We start from the raw sequence: 25,271 nt of genomic DNA, 5'->3' as shown, positions 1-25,271 counted from the left end.
TGCTGTTTGACTGTGTGCTGTTCCACTGCTTCCTGACCCAGAAGTGCCCTCACCCCTCAACACATCAAGAGCCAAAGAAACTATGGTGGTGACAGCTGGCAGCTTACGCACCACCCCAGCAGCAGCCCTGCCCGTGGCCAGCTAGGAGAGAACAGGGCAGCAGCACCGGTATCAGCAGTCACACAGACCCAGCTTCAAATACTACCTCAAGCACATGCTAGCTGCGTGACCCTGGAGGACCAAGTCACTCGGCCTTCCTGGACCTCAGTTTCCTCCTCTGTAAAATGAAGGGGTCGGCTTGGCCGGCCCCTAAGGTCTCTTTGTGGGATGCCATGACTCTTCACATTGGTACCAAGCTCTTTGCTCAGATGAGGGCTGGGAGAATCGGGGGGAGGGTTCCGTTAGTTAAGGGTGAGCCAAACATCCGAGGCAACTCAGAGACATCCTGCCTTCTGTCACCAGGGACCTGGGTTATACACACTAAACAATAGCCACCCAAGCATTTATTAAACACCAGCTGTGTGCCCTGTTTCCTGATTTGTAAGATGAGAGGGCTGGACCGGGACGTTTCTCCACCTGAGAAAGGAGAAATAAAGGAAAACGCAGCCCTTTGGCTTAGGGTGCGGAGGAGGGGGAAGGTGGCTCATGGGACTTCAGCAAAACCCGTGAACGTAAGCAGCATCCGGCTAGGTTCCCTTCTATCCACCAGGCCAGAGAAAAGGGAAGCAAAGTTGGAACATCGAGAAACTTTAGGCAGGAGAATGCAAAGAACAGCAGGGTTAGGCTGAACGCCACTAGAGGGAGGAGGAATGGAAAATAATTGAGTTTGGGGGAAAGCACTCATGATTCCAAGCTCCCATGGGAGAGGGTGAGCCCCCGACACAAGTGCCAGGCACTTGAATGTGGGCTACAAAACCCCTTGTGAGGGCTGCATTACAGAGATTGGCTAATGGGGGTGGTTGGCCCAATGATGCATACATGGGACCCCAAACTTTACAATGAAAGGAATAGAAAGCTGGGCACAGAACTGAAGAGAAAGAAGGGAGGGGGTCCAGTTGTCCAGCAAGCCTGGCTCAGGGGTAGGTAACTGACAGGCGAGGGCATATTTGGCCTTCAGCCCTCAGTACTGATGACAGAACCCAGGGTAAATCAGAAACTAGAGATTTAAGGTCAATAGAGTTAGTGGTGCTGGCGAGGCAAGAAAGAACAGCCAGCCATAGCAGGAAAGGGCAAACTGGGAGCTAAGGGAAGACTTAGGATTCCTTTAACAAAGGAGTCTATTGTATATGTACCTAAGGGGCTAAGCCTTGATTATAAGCCAGGCGATACTGACCATTAGCAACTGAATTTGGGCTTTCATTTCACTTTCTGTTTGAATTCTTCACATTTTACTGCTTTCTTGGAGCTAACCATTTGCCCTCCAAACACATTCTCTTTTTGTTTCCTCATGTGTAACCAAGCTCTTGAGAGAAACTACAGGCTTAAGGGAACCAGAGCACCAATTTGCCCCAAAGCCAAGCTAGTCTTCCAAGAGGCAGGACAGGGAGGTTGGCAGGGGATCCTCAACCCCAAAATTAAAAAAAAAAGTCTCTGGCTCCTCATCCCCAGAACACATGTCAGTGTCAAAACCCTTCATTTGGGATTCATTCCTCCAGGTTCTATGTTCTAAGCCCAGAGCAAGAGAGGCGTGAATGTCCAGGTCGGAGTCCAGTTCTGGAGACCACATCCTAGCTAAGGCTAAGGGGACCTTTGACAAGCTGGAGCCCATCCATGCGTGAGAGAGCAGCCGCCGTGGTGAGGAAAGATCCCCACAGGAACTGGGGGGGGGTAGTTTAAGATTTAGGGGGCTGGGCATGATTCCTGTTCTTCGGAGTATTTGAAGTGTGGGATCGTATGGAAGAGAAAGCAGACATTCTACTTGGCCCCAGAGGGATCACTGGGTAGAAGTTGTAGGGAGGTGGATTTCAGCTTAAAAAACCCTGACTCAGGAGGACATGCGTTTCAGATCATAGGAGACCATCAGTGGAGACTATACATAGATTTAGAGCTGGCGTGGGGAGTGAGGGGGTGCCTTAGAGGCCATCAAGGCCATCCCCTTCATTTTTATAGATGAGGAAACTGAGATACCAAGAAATTAAGTGACTTGTCCAGGGCCACACAACCAGTAGGTACCTCAGTCCATATTTAAACTGGCTTAGTGGATGGAACACTGGGCCTGGAGTCTGGAAAACCTGAGTTCAAATCTGACCTCAGACACTTACTAGCTGTGTGACCCTTGGCAAGTTACTTCACCCTGTTTGCCTCAGTTTCCTCATCTGTAAAATGAGCTGGAGAAAGAAATGGCAAACCACTCCAGTATCTTTACCAGGAAAACCCCAAATGGGGTCAGATATGATTGAAATGACTGAACAAGAATAATTCCACGACTCTAGGTCCAGTGCCCTGTCTGCTATGCCATGGTGCTCCTGAGAGAATGTAAGAGGGGCTTCATGCCGAGTTTGGACTAGCTAACTTCTCCCACTTTTTCTGAGGTTCAATCATTCTACATGGTAAACAATGTCTCTCCAGGTGTCTTAAAAAAAAAACACACACACCAAATCCCTTTAACGTGTTATATAACATTAAATCACAGAGACCCACAAAATGTTAGAGCCAGGGAGGGACTTTGGAGATGAGGACAGTGGAAAGAGAATTAGCCCTAGAATCAAAGAAATGAGTTCAAATCTTTTCTCTGTGCTTACTACCTTGGGGACCATGGGCAAGGCTTTTAACTTTTATGAACCTTATATGCAAAAAATGAGGCATGAGGCTGGGTGGGCTAGATGGCCTCTAAGGGCCCCTCTTCTAGCTCTAGATCAGTGAGCCTAATATATGCATATCAGCTAATCGAATCAGTCCCCTCATTTTACAGGTGAGGAAGTTAAGTTGACAAATGGCTTGCTAACCTAGCATGAATGAATTATTGGGTCATTTTCTTCTCAAAAGGAGGGATTTAGGGGTACTTGAGTAAAGACAAAAAGACAATTTTTGAAAGAGGGATGTGGGGAGCTATGGAGGGGAAGGAGAAGAGCAAAGGGGCCCAAGTCTTCTTTCTTTAACTGAGCAGGTGAAGGGCAGCTGGAGTTTCTTTCTCTGGCCACATGATGTCACTAGCGCTGCTTGGGAGCTAGACCCAGGGGAAGCTAAGTGGCAGCCCCTAGGAGGAACTCACCAGCTCAGTGTCTTGCCCTCTGAGCAGCGGCTTCTCTTCAGTGAATCGTAGCTCATGGAGCCCAGCCATGGTCACCTCCTGGAGCAGCAGCCCTGAGTGGGGAGAAAGAAACATCTTGGTTAGGGACAGTGAAGAGCCAGAGAAGGGGGCCAAAGAGGAAAACTGACCCTTGGGTCAAGAACTCATGGAAGGCACCCAGCCCTGGCCTTGGGCCCCTACCCAGAATCAGCTTCCCCAGGCACCCGCTCTTCATTATTTTTAAATTATTTATGTTTAGTTTTCAACGTTTACTTCCAGAAGATTTTGAGTTTTAAATTTTCTCCCCCTCCCTTTCCTTCCCCTTCCCCAAGATGGCTCTACATATACGTTCATATTAAACATTTTTAATATTAGTCATGATGTAAAGAAGAATTAGAGTCAATGGGAGGAACCACAAAAAAGAAGAAAAAAACCAAAGCAACAAAAAAAAGGAGAGCAAATAGTATGCTTCCATATGCATTCAGAATCCAAAGTTCTTTCTCTGGATATGGATAGCATTTTCCATCATGAGTCTTTTGGAGATGTCTTATGAGAAGAGCTAAGTCTATCATAGTTGATCATCACACAAGGCGGCTGTTAACTGTGTACAAAGTTCTCTTGGTTCTGCTCACTTCACTCAGCATCAGACCATACAAGTCTTCCCAGGTTTTTCTGAAGTCAGCCTGTTCATCATTTCTTATAGCACAATAGCATTCCATTACATTCATGTACCCCAACTTGCTCAGCCATTCCCCAGTTGATGGGCATTCCCTTAGTCACCAATTCTTTGCCCCCACAAAAAGAGCTGCTGTGAATATTTTTGTACATGTGGGTCCTTTTCCCATTTGCATGGTCTCTTTGGGATACAGCCCTAGAAGTGCTATTGCTGGGTCAAAGGCACCACCACTCTTTAGCTGGGAAACGGGGATCTTGTGGCCCCAGGGCTTTCACTATTGACTAGTTTCTCAATCAACAAGTATTTATTAAGCACTTACTGTGAGCAAAGCACTGTGCCAGACAAGGAAAAAGCAAAACCAGTTCCTGCTCTCAAGGAGCTTGCATTCCATAGCGGTAGAGGAGATACAGAGCTCTTCAAAGGAGAAAGTTCCCATGGCCAAGGGACTAGGAAAGGCCTTTCTGTGCTTACCATGGACACTGAGCCCCACCTGGACACCTTCCTGAACGCTTTCCTTCTTGGCTTCATCCAGAATCTCTACCCCTTCCCCCAATCTCTGGAGCTAATGCTGGTGCTCACCCCTCTGCCCCTCCTCCAAACCAGTAGGATGTGTGCTCTGGGTTTTGTTTTTCTTAAGTGAAAAGATAACATACTGAAGTATGTCCTAAGCTGGTTGGCCCCTAAACACTCCAGCATAATCTGTAAGTAAAGTTCCCCAGCCAAGCCTTGCCGGCTCATGATCCTCTCTGGGCTTGGAGCCCTGGGTCAGCCTGTGATGCAGAGGGGAGGAGGAAGAGGCAGAAGCATGGTTTATGTATTCAGTCACTCAGTCAATAAACATTTATTAAGCACATATGATGTGCCGCGCACTGTGCTAAATACATTCATTCAAGTAGAAATTTAAGGAACTGGGATGGTCTTGCTACAGGCCCAGAGTCAATAGAAAGGGTTGTGGGATGGCTCCAAAACCTCCAAATAGGTGTTTGAGTATTTACTATGTGGTACCGAGGGCTGGGGTTGGGGTCAGGTCACACAGGAGAAGTGCAAAGCCATTATACCTGTGCTCAATGAGGGAAATATGCATGTAGAGAGACAAGATTAACCCATGTTAACAGATCAAGGAGAGAGGCTAGTTAATGTTGGACCGTGTGCCCTGGTCATAGGTGTTGGAAGCCAGTCAGGAATGGTCAGGGAAGGCTTAAGGAAGAAAGCAGGACTCTGCAGCTGGGATGTGAAGGAATGAGGATCATCACGGCCCTGAGCACAGGGCAGAAGGCACTGCAGGAAAAGGGAGCCAGGGCAAAGGCCAGGAGGAAGGGAGAACGAGTGGGAAGCAACTGGCTTAGATGGAATACGGCATCTGTGTCAGAGGACTCAACCAGTCAGGCGTTATGTGACAGGCACGGCATTAAGCACTGAGGATAACTAGGAGGGCAAGAGACAGTCCCTGCCTGCCTTCAAGGAGCTTGCAGTTTAACGAGGGAGAAAGCGTGTCCATCAATAGGTACGCAGAAAATAAATGCAGAGTAGAGGGAAAGTAACCATAGAAAGGAAGTCCTAGGACCTGGGGAGCCTATCAAAGGCCTCTGGGAGGTGCTGGCATTGCCGCTGAATTTTGAAGGAAATCGGGGATTCTATTAGTATGGGGCTCTTCATCCAGGTCTGCTCAACCTTCTTCTTTTCTCTCTCTCTCTCTCTCTCTCTCCTTCTCTCTCTCTCTTTTTCTTTCTTTCTTTCTTTCTTTCTTTCTTTCTTTCTTTCTTTCTTTCTTTCTTTCTTTCTTTCTTTCTTTCTTCTTTCTTTCTTTCTTCCTTACTTCCTTCCTTCCCCACTTCCTTCCTTCCTTTCTTCCTTCCTTCCTTCCTTCCTTCCTCCTTCCCTCCTTCCCTCCTTCCCTCTTCCTTCCTTCTTCTTCCTTCTTCCTTCCTTCCTTCCTTCCTTCCTTCCTTCCTTCCTTCCTTCCTTCCTTCCTTCCTTCCTTCCTTCCTTCCTTCCTTCCTTCCTTCCTTCCTTCCTTTGTTCCTTCCTTCCTTCCTTTCCTTCTTTCTCTTCCTTCTTCATTTGCTTTTCTTTGATTTTCTTCCTTCTTTTGTTTTTCTTCTTCTTTCCTTCATTTTTCTTCTTTAATCAATCAATAAACATTTATTAAGTGTCTACTTTGTGCCAGGCATTGTGCTAAGAATGGGGGATGAAAGAAGAGGCAAAAGACAATCCCTGCCCTCAAGGAGCTTGTTACTGTCTAATAGAGGAAACAACATACACACAAATATACAGAGAAGCTACATACAGGATAAATAGGAAATAATTAACAGAGAGAAGGCATCCTTCCTCTTTCCCTCCCTCCCTCCCTTTCTCTTTTTTGAATTAACACCTTGTACTCTCTGGGTAGAAGTATGGTTAGGTGACACAACAGCAGTAGATTAATGCGATGTCAGGAGACTAACGGTCAGACCCTGGTAGAATACTCTTAACATTCCACTTCTGGCTAGAATGGAGCTCAGTGATCCCTTTGGGGCAGACATAGTGCAGAGGATCATGGGAATGTTCATGTTGACTTTGTACATAATGACAGGACCTTCTCTGGCTAATCCTCTTCTCTCCATGAGGTCAAAGTGAATGACGTGCTGCTATTTTTCACAGCTTCTCATGAATCATCAGTCACCCAAAGTGACTGGCTGGAAAGGCCTGGCAAGGCCAGTCCATTTACTTCTGGTGTTTTTTTTTTTTAAATTGCTAAGAGCCAGCAGGGTATGGACCACAGAATTAGAAATGGCCCAAACCTATGTTCCAAGTGGGTGGAATGTTCTGAGGGGAGATGGTGGGACTCCAAGGGAGAGTTCCTATTTCATAGATCTCTTAGGAAGGCACGTTTCTGATGTGACTCTTCTTGTCTCTGCAGGCCTAAGGGATTCAGAAATGACTTTACTGAAAAAAAACCTACCATAAGAAGGGATTCAAAAGAAGGAAATGAAGGGGCTTAGTGGATTTCTAGTGAGTGGGAGATGACCTGCGTGTGTGTGGAAAGATTCTGGGAATAAATGGGCAGGAAAGATCGTTTGATCTGCAGCCCAGTGAACCTACCGGACTGAATCTGTGTTTTCAGTCCCAGCTGGGGCAGCAGGAAGGGCTGAGCAACACCAGGCGAGAGGCTGGGCCTACCGAGCCTTTGGGGAAAGGCCATGCCTCTACAGTGAATCAGAAGGCTACCGATTGAGACAGAGGTACCACAACTCATCTGGTCTCACCTTTCCATTTTACAGGCAAGGAGACCGAACTGACTTTGGAAGAGCCAGGATTTAGGTTTTGGAAGGACATTGGAGGTCACTCTTTATTTTGTTGTTCGTTAGCAGCTGTCTTTTCTGGCCTCTGTTTGCCTGTGGTCATACTATGCCATGGGCACATGAACGCCTCTTCTCTCCTGGGCAGTCGACTCTAGTCCATGCCAGCCAGTCCAGAGAGAACTTGACCTAGAAGGCTCAAGGGAGCAATGAAAGAGAACACACCTAGTCCTTAGCATGGTGCCTTGCATACAGTAGGCACTTAATAAATGTTTGCTGACTTGACAAACCAGCAGAAGAAGTGGGAATCCATGAAATCTAGCTTTAAAAAAAAAAGAAGGAACGTGATCCTATCAACCCTTTTCCCACCATACTGGGATGGTGGGGGAATGGGGGTGGGGGGGGGAATGATGACTCTGGAGCCAGAAAACCTGGGTTCAAATCTCGCCTCTGTAATTAGCGCAGTGGTTGGCAAGTACTTTTCTGAGTCTTACTTTCCACCTCCATAAATGAGAGGGTTGGCCTTTAGGATTTCTTTTTTTAAAAGCTTATTATTTTATTTTTTCCAATCAATAAGCATTTTTGTTGTTGTTATTTGTCTAGGCAATAGGGACAAGTGACTTGACCAGGGTCACACAGCTAGTACGTGTCAAGAGTCTGAGGCCAGATTTGAACTCAGGGCTTCCTCACTCCAAGGCCAGTGTTCTATCCACTGAGCCACATGGCTGCCCCCTAAGCATTTTTCACTCCTCTGTCCCTCCTCCTATGTACCAACTGAAGGAAAAAAACCAAACCCAACGCGATGCACAGCTCCCCAGACTGTATGATTTAAGGTCATCTCAAGGTCACAACCTATGATGGTCTGTGCTCTTGGGAAGGTTACGTAACCTCTCAAAGCTTCTGCCCAGATGCTTTTTGACAATAATCCGGGTCTTTTCTTATCAAAGGATCCTCACCTGAAAAATGGAAGGGGGAAGGGGGGCAGTCGATAGAGCACTGGACCTAGAGTCTGGGAGACCTGAGTTCAAATTCAGCCTTAGACTTACTGTCTGCGTGACCTTGGGCAAGTTACTTAACCTCTGCTTGCCTCAATTTCCTCCACTGTAAAATGGGGACAATAATAGCGTCTTCCTCCCAGGGCTGTTGTTGAGGCTCAAATGAGATATTTGTAAAGAGCTTAGCCTAGTCCCTCACGCATAGTAGGGGCTATATAAATGCTTATATGTAAGCATTCTTCCTTCCCTTGAAAGAAATGAAACATTTCTATTGAAAGGCTCTTTGGTGGGGTGGAGAGAGAGTTGGACCAGGGGTCAGGGAGACCTGGGTCCAAAAACTGTCTTTGGTATGAGCTTTGTGACAATGGTCAAGTAACTTAACTTCTTTGACCTTTGGGCAACTCACTTAAGACTTTCAATCAATCAATTGGTTTATCAGTTATAGATGGGCGGACTATGTTGGTGAAGGGGCACCCACACTAATGTAACCCTGCTCCACCCTGTAACCTACCAGGTTACGGGGTAAAAAAGAGTTTTGTAAACCTTAAAGTGTTGTAAAAACGCCAACCATTTATTAGTGGTATTCTAAGAGATGTGAATGTGGACAGGACTAGTCTTTACAAGGTGAAGGCATCTGTGGACAAGGCTATGGGAGAGGTCCATGGGAGATCAGCTCTTCTGACCAACATCCCAGCAAAGAGCCGGAAGACGGGTCAAGATGACCCATGCCAGGTACAAGTAAGCTTCTCCATCCAGTACAGAGGGAGATGGCCAGGAGGTCTGCCAGGCGAGATGAAGGCAAGCAGGATCTTGGCTCTGGCCTGTTAGATGTGGGAAGCAGGGGCCTAGCCAGCCCTCATGGGTCACAGACAGGGCCAGGCAACATAGGCACGCTCCAGGGTATCGCAAGAGGCCCAAACTCAGAACCACAGTAGAAGATGAGGCCAGCACAGCAGCTGGGCATCCTAAGTGCTGGTGAAGGATGGTGAGGGCAGGGGAGAAATATGATGCTTCTAGTGGGCTAGGGACCAGCCTGATATCCAAGGTCCATGTGGAGTCTTACAGTGCCACAGCAGAGGATGTAGCCAAACTCCCAGCTGTGGACTATGGAAGAAAGGAACAGAGACAGGCTGAGGCCAGCAGGGCAAGCCAGGACTTATGGTAGAAAAGGGGGTGGCAGGGCTAATCCCAACTACCCCCCCATCCAAAAGTGTAGCAGCAGGGGCATTCTGACTACAGAGGGGACAGGATCAAACAGGGTCTTCCCACCCACCCCATCCAAGAGCATGGGAAGGGGCAGATTCTGGCCCCGCCACAAAGTCTCAAATCAGGAGCTGAGGCTGCAAATACAAGTAAATAGAAGAAAATGACAACCAATACTGTGGGAAAGAGAAGCCCAAGGGGTAGACCCAGAGTAACCCCATAAGAACTATAAGCAGAACCTCAGAAGAAAAACAGGCTTGACCTCAAGGACTACCAGGATGGCTGGAAAAAATGAAGCAAGAGATAACCAATAATTGACATTAAAAATGAAATTAAAGTTCAGGAGGAAAAAAATGGGAAGAGAATTAATATAATACAAGGTTGGGAAGTTTGCCCAAGAAATAGACTCCCTGAAAAACAGAATGGGGCAAATAGAATGCAGTGATTCTAGGAGACAAGAAATATCACAACAACACCAAAATATTAAGAATTTAGAAAAATATAAAAGGTTTTGATTTACTGTTACAAACAACTGACCTAGAAAAAAAGATCCAGGAGAGATCATTTAAGAAATATTGAACAAAAGGAGAGCCGATAGACTTATTTTAACAAATCACAAAAGGAAACTGTCGACAGTTATTAGTACCATAAGGCAGAGCGAAATTGGGGTGGGGGGAATCGGCTAGTCTCTTTCTGAAAGAAACTGAAAACTAGAAACAACTAGGAATTTCACAGCGCAAATTCGGCTCTTCCAGGCCAAAGAAAAAAATACTGCAAACTATAAGAAAGAAAGCTGAAAACCACAGCCAGTTCAGCAGTTACTATAAAGGAGAGGAAATCTTGTCATATGATATTCTGAAAGGAAAAAGCTTGCAGTCAAGAATAATTTGTCCTTATAATCTTACTGGTGGAAAAACAGACCTTTAATAGAATAGAGGATCTTCAGACATTCCTGAGGAAAAGACCAGTGCTACATACAACTGCTGAAAGGCAAACACAGGCGACAAGAGAAAGGTTGAAAAGTAAATCCGTCTGAGTAACTAGAAGGGGCCAAATGATACCGGAATGCCCTCATTCTAATGCGCCCACCACCTTTAACCTCTCCCCTCACAGAGGAACTTAAGAATGCTCCTGAATGTTCCAGGACTGGGGAAGGAGGAGGTGCGTCTTCAGAAGGAGATCTGCTGTGGGAAAGTCTCCTATCCACGGGGCAAGAGGTGCTCACTGCCTGCTATGGGGCCTGGCGCAAAGCCGTCCACTCTTGTGAAGCAGGGAGGACCAAACATCTGGGGTGCTGTGAGGATATTTGATTCTTCAGTGGGTTTACAGTTGCATGAATGTGGGCTCTCTTGCCGTAGATGAAGGTAAATTGTCCAGCCTGCCTCATCCCGTGTTATTCTTCACATCCTTCCACAAGCCATTTACAGAATCTGCCCACCTCACTGGAGGCCGGCTTCTTGGTTTTATCCATAGTTTCTTGGGTTCTCCTTCCACTATCCCTTTTTCTTACTACGTGACCATCTCCTTTCTTCAGCCGCGTGTCCTAAGAACGGTTTTATGAATGAAAAACACCGGGTCCTACACGAGGGTCGTTCCTGGCTCTATCTCAGTCAAGCCTCCTGAGAGTTGAGGCCCAATCCCTACTGGTGGGAACTCGCCCTTCTGGCTTATTCCGCCCACATGGACAGCCTGGCACCTGGGCGCGCTCAGTCTGCTCCGCCGCCCTGGGGAACAGTCAGGCGCCCCTGCTCTATCCTGGGGGCGTGGCCAAGCTCCTGATGTCCCCTGACGGTTTCCTTGGAAACTGGATAACACAAGGCAGATGGGACATATTTTTAGAAGCCCATTCTCTCCCCTCTCCCACCCTTTCTGACATGTGGCTTTACGAAAAGCCATCACACATGAACACACCCACAACAGAAAAGACGGCCTCTCTAGAGAGAAGGCAAGAGTTACTTCCTTGTAAAGCTCTCCCCCATGACGGCTTAGCTAGCTGCCTCTTCCAATACCCACTTCAAATAACCACCTGGTGATACAATACCAATCCCCTTCTGACCAATTCGATTGTGTAACCACACTGGGGTGGGTGCTATAAAAAAGTATAGAGAGTGGGCAGTGTCAAGACAGATGGCCCAGAGTGGGGAAGATGAATGTTAGAAGAGAAAGCTCATTGGTAGGACCATAGATGTCACAGGCTATGGGAGAATGGGAGTAGAGAAGGACGTGGTGGAGCTTCCATTGAGGGCTCTGGGAATTTAGAATGGAGTTCCATGTTTGCCTGAGGGATGGGGGTGGTGGTGCTCAGGGTGGTAGCAACAGATCTGCCAGAAGATGACTAAGAGTATTTTCCTTCATGAAGTCATTGTGAAAGACCAATTTAACCACCAGGCCCATGTAGAATATTGGGATCACATCTGGAAACCACATTTTAGGAAGGATATTGACAAAATAATAAGAGAAGGACAACCAGGATGGCAAGGAATCCGGAAATCCTTCCACAGGAGGCACATTCAAATGAATAGGGGTGTTTAGCTTGAAGAAGAAAAGATGACTTGTGGAGGGTGAGGAGAAGAGACGCTAGCTCTCTTAAAGTCAAATGTAAGGGGGCAGCTAAGTGGCGCAGTGGATAGAGCGCCGGTCCTGGATTCAGGAGAACCTGAGTTCAAATCTGGCCTTAGACACATAACACTTACTAGCTGTGTGACCCTGGGCAGATCACTTAACCCCATTGCCTAGTCAAAAAAGGAAGGAAAAAGTCAAATGTAAGATCCTTGGGAGGCAGAGACTTTCATTTCTGTCTTTTTATCCCCAGGGCCTAGCATGTGCCTGATACATAGTAGGCTTTTGGTAAGTACTTGTCCATTCATTCAAATATTTAAAGGGTTAATTAGCATGTGGAAGAGGGATCAAGCTTATTCTCCTTAGCCTCTTGGGGTATACTGAGGACCAATGGATAAAAACTGAGTGGTGTTGATGCACACTTAGACAATTCCCCCTACCTAAAGTACAATGTGCTGCCTTAGGAGGTAGTGGGTTTTTCCTCATGGGGGCAGGGAAAGGTGTTTGAATGGATGAATGAAAGGTTAGATAATCTACTTATTGGGACTAACCTCTGAGGTCCCTTGCTGCTGACAGTCTGATATTCTAAGGCCAAATATAAACAAAGTCATTCTTACCCCAATCAGTTATGGTCAACAGAGAGTCAAGCAGGCACAGATGAGTGCAAAGGGAAGCGCCATTCGGTGTACCTAAGGCAATTTCTGGTAGGTGTCACCCTACTTTATCCCCTCCCTACACACACCTTATACCTCTTCTTCCACCTTTTTTCTTTGGAGGGGTTTGGGGGAGAGCTCAAGCAAGTCACTGCTTTTACTCTGCCATCTTGGCTCTGCCCTCACCTTTTTTCTTACTCTTCCACTCACCTTTCATTTATTCATTCATTCTCTCATTTATTCAACAAACACTTATTCGGCACCCACCATACTGTGCCAAGGGAGATACAAAAGAATAGACATTATTCCTGCTAAGGAGCATACTGGACTGTAAGAAGGATGACACTAGCACAGAGATGTAGCCATAATACACGCCTCTCCATGACAAGAGAATCAGGGAGTTGCAAAACAAACAATTACATGAGTTCTGAGGGAGAAAATGGTGGCCAGCAATGGAGGGCAGGCTTCTGCAAAGCTGCCTGGAGGAAGTGGCATTTGAAATGGACTCTAAAGGAGAGGAAGCCATTCCACAGGTGGAAAAGGGAGGGAGGGCATTTCAGGCATAGTACACAGTATGAACCAAGACAGGGAGGTGGGAAAGTACAGAGGATTTTTCAAGGGACGTGAAAAAATTTTGAAGGAGGAGTATTGCGAGAGGACAGGACCATGAGGTGCTAAGCTCTCTCTCTCTTTTTTTTTTTTTTTGGCAATTGGGGTTAAGTGACTTGCCCGGGGTCACACAGCTAGTAAGTGTCAAGTGTTTGGTCTGAGGCTGGATTTGAACTCAGGTCCTCCTGACTTCAGGGCCGGTGCTTTATCCACTGTACCACCTAGCTGCCCCGAGTTTCTAAGCTCTTAGAGCTTGAAGACATCTTAGTGGATATCTAGTCGAACCATCTCATCTTACAGATGACCAAAATGGGACCAACCAAGATTCCATCCCTCTTCCATAGTCACACAGCTGAGTGGCAAAGATAGGATTATATAGGCAAGGCAGGAAAAGTAGGGTGGCATTAGATTACGGAGGGCACTGAATGCCAGACAAAAGAGTTTGACTTTTACATGACGGCTAATAGGAAGATGATGATTTGGGAGCATTGGCGAGCTAGGACCAGTTCCCTCCCAAGGGTATTCCAAAGTCTTAGTGTACTTCAGGCTAATCAAGGCCATAAATGAACATCATTTGAGCAGTCATTTGAAGGGCAAGAGATGCCATGACTCAGGAGGGCGATGGCCAGCCTCTCAGTGGAAAGTCAAGAAGACCCGAGTTGGAGTCTCTCCTATGACACATCCAAGCTGGTCATTCCATCTCTGGTCTTCAGGCAATTATCTGAGACCTCAATGTGCAGAACAGTTGTCAATTGCCATTGGTACAATAATCCAATTGGAGACAGAAGAATAAAAGTATGAAGATTTGTTAGGTGTCTACGTTAAAATGGGGCAAAAATGTGGAAACGGAGGAAAGGAGGTGGAATTGAGAGCAACATTGGACACAGAAGAGATGAGGAAGGAGGAGGCAAAGATATCTCTAAGGATTTGAACCAGATAGACTGGGCGAATGGAGGGGCCTTTGAAAGGAAGAGGGAAGAGGAACACGTTCAAAAAGAGAAGGAAAAAAGGAGGGAAACAAGCATTTACTAAGCATCTACTATGTGCCAGGCAGTGTGCTAAAAATACAAACAATCCTGTGGTGCTATTAGTTTCCCTTTTTACAGATGAGGAAACTGAGACTGAGAGAAGTTATGTAACTGGCCCAACGTTACACAGCTAATAAGTATCCGAGGCTGAATTTGAACTAGGGAAAAGATCATAGGCTCAGTGTGGGACTTGTTGAGTTTTAGGCTCTGGCAGTGACATCTAAGTGATGATATCCTGGAAGCCGGTGGAAATAAGCTCTGGGGTTCATAAGAGGGTCAGGGTTTGAGATGCCCATCTTGGAGTCATCTGCCTACAAGTGGTAGCTGAAAATGTGGGAGTGAACAAGATAGCCAAGGGAGGAAACAGAGACAAGAGGGACAGGGACAGAGCTTTGGAGAACACACACATTAATGGGCTGGACAAAGATGCTGAGGACTGGAGGAAGGGGTGGTGAGGGGAACCCAATGATGGAGAAGCTCAGGTTGGGAATGGAAAGATGTCAGAGGGCAGAGGATCCCATGGCAATGACTGACACCAAATGCCCAACCATGGGGTCAAGGCTGGGCCCTGGATGAAGCACACCCCCAGTGAGAGGACTGCAGCTTGAGAGCTAAAAGGGACCTTAAAAGACTTCTAGTCTAACCCTCTCATCTTACAGATAAAACTAGGGTCCAAAGGGGTCAGCTGACTTGCTCCAGGCCACAGAGATGGTGAGTGGCAGAGCCAGATTTAGAACCCAGGCCCCCACCTCCAAGACAAATTGAAGGATTGTTCTATAACACCACACCCATGTGGGGGAGACAGACTGTGTGAAGAGGGATGGTTCAAGGGACCAGGAGGTGCAGTAATGGCTAAGAATAGATTGAATATGAGTGGGAGAGCTGGAGGGCTAGGAGACCATCTTTTCCAATTCTTTTCTCCTTTTCTATTATTTTATTAAATGAGTTTTATTATTTTTTTGTTCTAAAATTTTATTGATGCTTTCTCTTGTCAGTTGGGTTTTTTTTTATACCAGATTCATTTCCCCATATTCCCTCCCCATATCCCAGAGAACTCTCCCTTCTTGTAAAGAAAAATAGCTAAGAAAGCAACAGAGTCTGACACAGTATGCGGCATTCTGTCCCCAAAATCTACCAAGAGAAGGGATTTTCCATTCCTTATTCCTCTTCTCATCTCGTCCTCCTCTGCTGAGCTGCCCTAAAGCCCACCTATGGTTGCCATCGATGGCACTCAGGGTGAAAGAGGTTGAAGGTTTCTCATAGTAAGGTGTTGGACTACATAGGATCGTTGTTTAGTCGTTTCAGGTGTCCGACTCTTCCGTGATTCCATTTGGGAGAGGAATCTAGGCAGAGATACTATAGTAGTTTGCCATTTCCTTCTCCAGCTCATTTTATAGTTGAACAAACTGAGGTAAACAGGGTTAAGTGACTCGCCCAGGGTCACACAGTTAAGAAGTGTCTGAGGCTGGATTTGAACTCAGGAAGAGGAATCTTCCTGGCTCTAGGCCTGGTGCTCTGTCCACTGTGCCACCTAGCTGCCATGTGTTAAGATAACACAGGACAAAGTTTTGCTACGAATTATCCACCCTTAGGAAAATGACTTAACCTCCCTGGCCCTTCAATTGAGCGGGTGGACACCTGATGGGGACCCCATAAGGATGAAGGACAGGATAGTCTATTGAAGGACTTGGAGCTTCTCAGAAGAAAATTACTGCAGAAATCCACAGAATGCAATTGCATCAGTACAGACCACTCCCTTTTTAGAAACTCCCTCCACCGATGCAGACTGGCAATAGTTCCCAACTTTGTAGGCTAAGAGTGAGGGGGGAAGAGAAGCCAATGAGAGACTGCCCCAGGATCTGGTCCTGGAGGACACACCCAGTGTGTGCTGGGGCAGGACTAGAACCCAGGTTCCCTGACCTTGTGGCCAGCTCTCTCTACATCAGGCTGCCTCTGATGATGGAGCACCCAACTAGAAGCTGTCCCAAGGATTCTGTCCAATGTTGATTTCTCCTTCCAGACCATGCATGGCTGCTCTTGTCTACACCAAAGACAGTAGCTTTGGATGACACTCAGTTTGGCCTCCTCTTTGCTATCTCATGCCACTTCCCAACTGATTGATGTGGGCAGGTTCTGCCTACCTGACCCTCTATGAACTCTACAATGGACACCTTGTAGATCATTCCATCTCCTACCCTGTGTCTTCACATCAACTGTCCCCAATAGCTTCCTAGCCTCAGCTCAAACCCCATTTCTCCTGATCTCCCCTATCATGAACATCTTCCCTTCCCATCTACTCAATGTATTTATCTTGCATGCACTTAGTGGCTGACGTCTCCATTAGAAGGCAAGCGCCTTGAGGACGGGGATGGCTTTTTTTTTTGCTGCTGTTGGTTTTTTTGCCTTTCTTGGAATCTCTGGCACTTAGCATAGAGCTTGGCCTATATGGAAAGGCTTGTCTACTAACTCCAGTAACCACTCTGAGCTGTAGTTTTCTTATCTGGAGAACAGAGATGATAATGAGGTGATTGAGTAAAATAACTCAGGTACAGAGTGCTCTGAAAGCCTTAAAACATGAATTGAGTGTTAGAGTTGCTATAATTTTTATTGAGTGACTCGCCTGTGAGGGAGACATAGCTAGCATGGCACCTAGCGTGCAGTAAGCATGTTATAAATGGCATTTATAACCATGGCGATGGATGGACTCCCTATTAAGACTATACAAGCCCAGCTCTCATAGAAATGCCTATGTTCCTAACACCCTAGTGTGATGGTATCAGCCTCCTTCACATCCCAGCTGTCTGAGACTATAGGAAGAAGCTCTCTTCTCCTCCTTGCCTCCTCTCTCCTTTTCTGTCAGACACACAAAGACAGTCTCCTTTGGAGATTGGAGAAGTGGGTTTAGGAGCTGTGACCAGTCTGGATGGGCTTGGTGCCTCCCCAGAAGCTTAGCTCCGAGAACCATGCTGGTGGAGAAAGGAGACGGACATGGTCCCTGAGAACTCACTGCCCAGAGCAGTGGTCAGCTCTCTTATACAATTCCTAGCAAGGAAGGTGAGGATGCTCCTAGATGATGTGGGCAACTCTGCTCCAAGGCGCTTTGGTGGATGGTGAAGTCGGGGGAAGCTGCTGGTGCCTAAACCCATGGGGTGGATGGTTTCTTACACTACCAAATGTTTGACCACCAGGGACCAGCAGCTCAACTGGCAATGAACCACAATGGTTACTCAGAGGGATTCTTCTGTGGGAAACAGCCACGGGTGCTGGGCTGGTGGAGTGCCTGGATTGGGAAAGGCTCTTGTCTCTAAAATCCGCAGTATCTACGTCCTTAGGTCTGATGCAGAGGCATGAGGCAGCTGGGTGGTACCATGTGTGTATAGAGGGCTGGGCTGGGAGGCAAGAACAGAGTTGCTGTTTCCTCATCAGTAAAGGGAAGATAATAATAGCATCTGCCTCTCGGGTTGTCAAGAGAATCAAGGGAGATGAACACATGTAAAGCACCTTGGAAACCTCAAAGGTCTTAAATTGTGAGCTCCTTGAGGGCAGGGACTGTCTTTTGCCTCTTTTTGTATCCCCTTGTACTTAGCACACAGTAGGCACTTAATGTATGTTTATTGATTGATTAAAGGGACACACATATAAATTCTAGCTATTCTTACTAGTCTGCAAGTCTATTGCAGGTTTGTTTGTTTTTTTCACCCCTGGCTTACCATATACTTTCCCCTTTGTTCTCCACTCCACTCTAAGTTCCATGAGAGTTTTCAACCACCCGCCTACTACTAGCATGACACTCAGCACATGGTAGGTGCCTAATGTTTGTTGAATTGAATTTTCTCCTCACAACCATCTTGTTCAATTTAATTCAAGAAATATTGATTAAGCACCTACTGTGTGCTAAGCATTGGGGATACAAAAAGAGTCCAAAGACAGAACCTGCCCTCAAGGACTTACAATCTAATGGGGAAGACAGCATGTAAACAAATACATACAAAGCAAGCTAGATAGTCCCATCAGCTAGATGGATAGGTTTGACTTTCCTCACTTGATAGATAAGGAGACTAAAGTTCAGAGGGGTCATGGGACTTCCCCAGGATCACACACAACTGATTAGCACAAGGCCAGGTTCCCTAAACCAGTTCCCTGCCCTCATCACCATGGTGGAAGTGGATGGGTATGAAGAGGGAGAGGCCACACTGCCCACTGCTGAGAGCTTCCCCCGAGTCTCTGGACAGGAACCGGAAGGAGAAGAACATGGAGGTGGATGGGGCATTGGAGATACCAACTGCCAGTTAACTGTCACATCCCTGATTGGGGAGGGGGCAGCGAGAGGGGCCTGGAGCCTGGTCCTACCTCTTTTCAGGAGGGGGAAGGGACTCTTACTCATCTCTGAGCGATGAGAGCCCAGGGATATAAGGCGTCCAAAGCAGGCTGAAGCCATGGCCGTGAGCAGGAGAAGGCGGTCCAGTCCCTCTGAGCGAAGGTTCTGTCTCCATGGAAACAGCCCAAGCACAGGCACAGATTGGTCTGATGACTGGTCTGGGGCAGGAAGAAGGACTTTCTTTTGCAAAGTCCCTTATTTGGGTTCTCTCTTTTCCGTCTATCTGTGACACACCTGAGAATGCCAGGGACTGAGCATATTCCCTTCCCAGTGACTGTTCTTCCTTGAGGGTCACCTGTGTGTGGCTGCCTCATCCTCACTCTAGCCTGGCTGAAGGGACTTTAGCCTTGGGACTTCCAGGGACTCTAACCCCTCCTAGTGGGGGCCTCCCTGAGGTTTGGGTGGCCTGTGGCCAGCAGGACAATTCCCTGAAAACACTTCCTCAGATCCACAGAAAGTTATAGGGTTAAGAGCTGGAAGGGGGATTTAAGGTGACTTCAGTCCAACATCCTCATTTTACAGGTGAGAAAACTGAGGCCCACAGAGGCCACACAGGACATTTGTAGCAAAGGCAGGATTTGAAACCAAATCCTTCGATTCTTGACCCACCATTCTCTTTCTACTAACACTTATGTGATTCCTTCAAGGACCAGGAAATGGAGAAAGGGAAGAGCCAGCTTTGGTTAAAATAATTTTACTTGAATTTTGATGCATAAAATATTGCTTCAATAAATGGGCGTGGAGCTTGGAAATCCTGGGACAGTTTCAAAGCACTGAATTTTTGGATGGAAAACACAGTGTACAGGCTAACACTGCAGACAATTTCTCTCTCCAAATAGGTGTGTTTGTAAAGTTTTATATTATAAATCACTGTTTTATATAGTATATATAAAATACATATTTAATAAGCATAATGTATAAATATATATAGATATATAAAAAAAGTTTATATCTTTATATATAAATAAAAATTTAAAAATCATATCATGCCTTTTTGCTTTTCAAAAATAATTTTTATTGATGCCTTGCAAATATGAAGGGCCATTTCTGCATTACTCTCCTATATCTCACCTCTGTCGCTAGCTTTATTTTTATTTATTTATTTAGTTTTAATTTTTATTATTATATTATTTTTATTTATTTTAATTTTTATATTTTCTTTTTTGGTAAGTCATTTAACCTCAGTTTCCTCATCTGTAAAATGAAGAAGTGTGTGTGTGTGTGTGTGTGTGTGTGTGTGTGTGTGGTCACACAAATGAACTAGGCTGGCTGCCGAGGCCCCTTCCAGTATCAATTCTATAATCCTCCTGCCTCTGGCCTCTTTGTGAATCATCCACTCACATTCCTTGCCTTGACTCTAACTAGGTATGAACCTCTTCAACATTTCCTAAAATATTAGCCCTTCAAAAAGACATCAGATATTACTAAATTTCAAGTCACTATTTTAGAGATGAGGAAAAGTACAGTGGAAAGAGCATTAGCTCAGGAAATAAATGAATCCAGGTTCAAATCTCACCTCTGACAATTACTATTCGTGTGACCTTGGGTACATAATTTCATCTCTCTCAGCCTCAGTTGCCTCATCTGTAAAATGAGGAGATTGGACTAGATCAAGGGTTCTTGACCGTTTTTGTGTTCTGGACTCTTTTGGTGGTCTGGGGAGGCATAGGGACCCCTTCTCTGAATCAGATCTTAAAATGCATAAAATATATGAGTAAAAGGAAACCAATTTTATTTTTCCATAATAATACCACCCCCCAGCCTGAGGCTCTGGAGGCCAGAGGAGAAGGGTCAGTCAGGAAGAATAATGAGTTGCAGGCTCTACAAAAGATTTCAGCACAGGTCTGCCTGCCTCAGTGGCCCCACAAGGTGATGGATTTCACCGCCTCCTGAAAGGTGGGTTAATATTCCATCCCCTTTGGGAAGATGGCTGTCTGCCATCTTGTGCCCTCATCCCCTCCTGGGAACACCAGAGCCATCCTCCTTAATCTGAAGGAGGGAATTGTTCTCCTTGCAATGTCCGGATGTCTCCCAGGACACTTTTTAAGTGGCATCCTCCCAGAATGCTCTACTCCTGTTGAACCCTGCAGATAAGGGCAGGGATATATTACTGGCTCATATCTACTCCATCTCAGGATGCTACAGATGCCCAGGCTGCTGTGTGGTACCCTCTGGGGAAGGACCTTCAGCATCATTAGGCATAAAACAGTGCACTCTAAAAGTACATCCCCCCACTCCCCTACTAGACCACTTCTGATCTGGCTACAGGCATCCACACTCTCCTCTTAGGACTTCTGGGGATTCTACCTGGGAGACAGAGAGGTATGATGGATGGAAACACAGTGCTATTTGCTTTACTAAAATGAATGCTTAGTAAAAAAAAAATAATGATGTAATTTTGCCTTGCTGGGGCCTCAGAGTACAAAAATCTTCATGCATCACAGAATTCAGACACACTCCTCCTTTGACAGCCTGAACTCTCGTATACATAGTCTTGTAGTCTGTGGCCCCAAACCAGAGCTGGATTTATTATACACAATCTCTCTCGCCATCCCCCTCCCTCTCTCCTTCCCTCCCTCTCCCTCCCCTTCCTTCCCTCTCTCTCTCTCCCTTTCCCGTCTCCTCCCACAGCTTCTCCCCACAACTCTGGAAGCTATGTTATTATTCTGAGTGTTTACCTTGGATGGTCAGAAGTTTTTCCCAATAGCCAGTCCAAATTTACCTCTTTGCAATCTCCCCCCTCCATTGTTCCTGGATCTATCCCATGGCCCTGAGTCAGTCTAATATTTCCATTTGATGGCCATTTATATACTCTCCAGGCCAAAAGTTTCCCAATTCTCTCAACACACCTTCTTATGGCATGAACTGCAGGCCTCTCATCACATGGCTGCTCTCCCCAGGCCCTCTCCAAATTGGCAACATTCTTCCTAATACATGCAGGTCAGACAGTCCTGCCCTCAAGGAGCTCACAAGTTCATTCATGTTCACAGACCCTCTGAAATCTCTCTTTGGCCCCATGTTAAGAACTCCTGCTTCTGTTGTTGTTATTCAGTCATGGCCAATGCTCCACGGCCCCATCTGGGGTTTTCTTGGCAGAGATACTGGAGTGGTTTGCCATTTCCTCCTCCAGTTCATTTTACAGATGAGGAAACTGAGGCCAACAGGGTTCAGTGATTAGATGGGACCTGAGCAGGGCATAGCACAATGGCACTATCATCTCCCTAGTCCCAGACCTTCTATCTCTTTTATTTTCATTCATTCATTCATTCATTCATTCATTCATTCATTCATTCATTTTGGCAATTGGGGTTAAGTGACTTGCCCAGGGTCACACAGCTAGTAAGTGTCAAGTGTTTGGTCTGAGGCCAGATTTGAACTCAGGTCCTCCTGAATTCAGGGCCAGTGCTCTATCCACTGCACCACCTAGCTGCCCCACTTCTATCTCTTTTAAAGGAACCTGGGTTTGCATGAGTTGACTTGGTTGCCATAATCCTGCCATAGACTCCTACTGAAATATCAACTGGAAAAAACTCCCAACAATCAACTGTGGTCCAGCCACGCCTCCTTCATCTTATGTTCATAAAGTTGATTTTTGTGAGCCCAAGTATGAGTCTTTACATTCATTTCTATTAAGTTTCATCTCCTTAGAACCAGACCAATATCCCGATCTGCGAACATCTTTTTGAATCCCTCCCAGTTCTGTGTCATCTGCAAATGTGATAATCAGACCTTTTAAGTCTTTATTTAAGTCATTGATGGAGCTAGGCAGCCTGGTGGCTAGAGAATACTAGACTTGGGAGGCAGGAGTCAAATCCTGCCTCAGACTAGTTGTGTGACCCTGGGCAAGTCACCTAACCCTGACGGCCTCAGTTTCTTCATCTGTAAAATGAGCTGGAGAAGGAAACAGCAAACCACTCAGTTTCTTCACCAAGAAAATCCCAAATGGGGTCTTATCTCCTCTTTTGACCTGGGTTTCCTTATCTGTGAAATGGAGAGAAGAGTCATCTACCTCACAGGGTTGTCATGAGGATCTAATGAGTTAGCAGAAACACTAGCTGTTATTTCACATCATTATCATTGTTATGTTAAACAGCACGGGGCAAGCAATGATCTCCAGGGAACTCAATCAATCACCAAGCATTTATTAAGACACATTGCGGGTATAAAGAAGGGAAAAAACTCAAACCAGTCTCTGCCCTCAAGGATCTTACATTTTAATGGGGGAGACAACCTGTAAACAATAGGTACATACAAGATCCATACCGAGTAGGACAGTGACCTTGGAGGCTGAGGGGATTGAGGGGACTAGAACAGCAAGTGGTTGGTGGTGGGAACTGAGTGAACCACACCGACTCCATCTTGTGACTCAGTCCTGGAGCTAGCTCAGTTCCCTTTCTACTCGATTATGAGTCTGGTCCAAATTCTGTCCAGTGAAAAAACTTTATTCAACTGCGGGGACTGGAGAAAACCTTATTGCATCGTTTGAACCTAACCCCGTGTGTCTAGGAAGCTGGACCACCTCTATCTGCTGCTTGGAGACCCCAACTAAGGACCCGGTTACGCTGATCAGAAACCTGGTCAAATCCAACGACTGATGAAGGGATTTTCTTATGACTGTACATTTCAAGCAATCCATATGTCTTATCTGAAAACGGGCTCCATACTGATCTATCAGTTATCGTTTCCATGTTCCTTTGATCATATACAGACACTTGGGGAAATTCAAATTCAAAAGCTTTTTCAGTCAGCCTCCTTCCCCTCTCCTTCCTCACCTTGGCCTCCTGGCCTCCCTGGCTTCCTTCAAGACTCAGTTCAAATCTTACCTTTGATAGGTCTTTCCTGATCTTCTCCATTCCTCTCAGATTGTCTCCCATTTATTCAGTATATAATAATCAATAATAATACAAAGTACTTTAAGGTGTGCAAAGTGCTTTTATAGATATTAGCTCAGTTGATCCTCACAGCAGCCCTGTGAAGTAGTTATTATAGCCATCTTACCCTATTATTATATCATTTTACAGATGAGGAAACTGAGGCACAGAATTGTTAAGTGACTTGACTCACACAGCTAGTAAGCACCTAAGACAAGATTGGAACTTGGGTCTTCTTGACCCCAAGTGGGCTCCGTCCCACTGCATGTACCCATTTTGTCTGTATGCAGCAATCTGCATACTATCGCCTCTGTTAGAATGCAGTTTCTTAGAGGGCAGACTGTTTTTGCTTTTCTTTGTAGCTCTAGTGCTTAGCTTAGGCAAACAGTTAGCACTTAATAAATTCGCATCAAGGACATACTTGGAGCTAGCCAAATTGTATGGGCAGGGCTCCTTCATTAAGTTTAAAAATCTCCTAGCTAGGGGCAGCTAGGTGGCTCAGTGGATAAAGCACCAGCCCTGGATTCAGGAGGACCTGAGTTCAAATTCGGCCTCAGACACATAACAATAACTAGCTGTGTGACTCTGGGTGAGTCACTTAACCCCAATTGCCTCACCAAAAAATAAACAAATAATCTAAAAAAATCTCCTTGCTGCCCCCCAATTCTTCAGCCAGCCTTGCTCAGGTACACTCCCATCTTGGCTTTATCTATACCTTTACCTATAGTCCCTTTTTCTAAGTTGCTCAGACTTTTTCCCCACCAAAGTAAAATGTCTCTATAAATATATTTGGATCAAAAACTCAAAAAATAAGGTAAAATGTAACTAGCGTTTAAACCTGAGCGGTCATTGTTACAATGATAGTAACTGGACATAACGAACCACTATATTCCATTTTTTAAAAGCTCTTTCCAAAGAGGCCTCAACCTTTACGTTGATCAGTTTCTGGACATTGCTGCTCTCAGTCTGACACTTATCTGTCCTTGTCTTATTTTGCATATTTGCCTTTCTTTATATTCCCAGCCTTTAGCCCAGCCCTGGCACACCAAAGGTGCTTAATTAATGCTTACTGACTTGATAACCTTTCAGGTGGACCATGATGTGGGGGAGGGCATGGCACTGTCACTTTCATCTTTTGGAAATGGCCAAGGGCATGAAGCAGTTGGTGAGAAGCAAAGTCACCTTCTAGTATATTGCTGTGCTCGCCATCGAACACTTCTCATGTCCAAAAGACTATAAGAAGGCCAAGGGCCCTTTGGTTTAACTCCCGTGTCCAATGACCTGTGACTAGAGAGGTTTCTCAAAGTCACAGACTGTATTTTCTATTTTTTTTTAATCTCTTGCACCATAAGATCTCCAATAAAGGCTGACCAACTTCTCACTTGAATGCCCGTCCATATATGTAAACTTATTTATCACAAAGTTCATGCCCCATGCTGGACTTCCAGGCACACAGCCCATTGGCATGATCATAATTCCTCTCCCTGGCTTTAACACCTCCGAGCTTCATCACAGTAAGTAATCACATTGGGTGTGGGAATCAGAAAAGTCCAGGCCCTGCCTCTGGTTTAGCTACGAGACCCCAGGCAGCACCATCTCCTCCCCTAGGATTCAGTTTGCTCTTCTGTAAAATGGTGGCGTTGAACTAGTTGGTATCTTGGCTCCCTTTTCCGCTTCTCCTGGCCCAATTGCCTGAGAAGCCGTTTGCGGGCCCAGGGGTAGTCTGGAGTGGCTGGCAGGGGCTGAAATGTTGGTATTTTTTGAAAACGAATTTCAGGTTGGGCAGCTCCTG

The 25,271-nt window shown here is 45.9% G+C and overlaps 1 protein-coding gene across 6 annotated transcripts in view; it reads right to left on the bottom strand.

Moving 5' to 3' along the window:
• The window catches only part of NDRG4 (NDRG family member 4), a 72,161-nt gene that overhangs the window by 34,980 nt on the left and 11,910 nt on the right, over positions 1 to 25,271 (bottom strand). For 5 of the 6 annotated variants that reach the window (XM_020963622.2, XM_020963619.2, XM_020963618.2 and 2 more), the window contains one exon: positions 3,212 to 3,303. In XM_020963622.2, coding sequence (XP_020819281.1) covers positions 3,212 to 3,280 — 69 coding nt within the window. In that variant the 5' untranslated portion in view covers positions 3,281 to 3,303. Of the gene's footprint in view, positions 1 to 3,211; positions 3,304 to 7,150; positions 7,322 to 25,271 lie in introns of those variants that run through there. The other variant, XM_078149341.1, reaches the window with a different exon arrangement.

This window comes from Phascolarctos cinereus, unplaced genomic scaffold, assembly GCF_003287225.1.
Source record: "Phascolarctos cinereus isolate Bilbo 61053 unplaced genomic scaffold, phaCin_HiC Scaffold_2;HRSCAF=192, whole genome shotgun sequence".
Classification (NCBI taxonomy): Eukaryota; Metazoa; Chordata; class Mammalia; order Diprotodontia; family Phascolarctidae; genus Phascolarctos; species Phascolarctos cinereus.
This window is presented reverse-complemented; position numbering and strand designations above follow the sequence as displayed.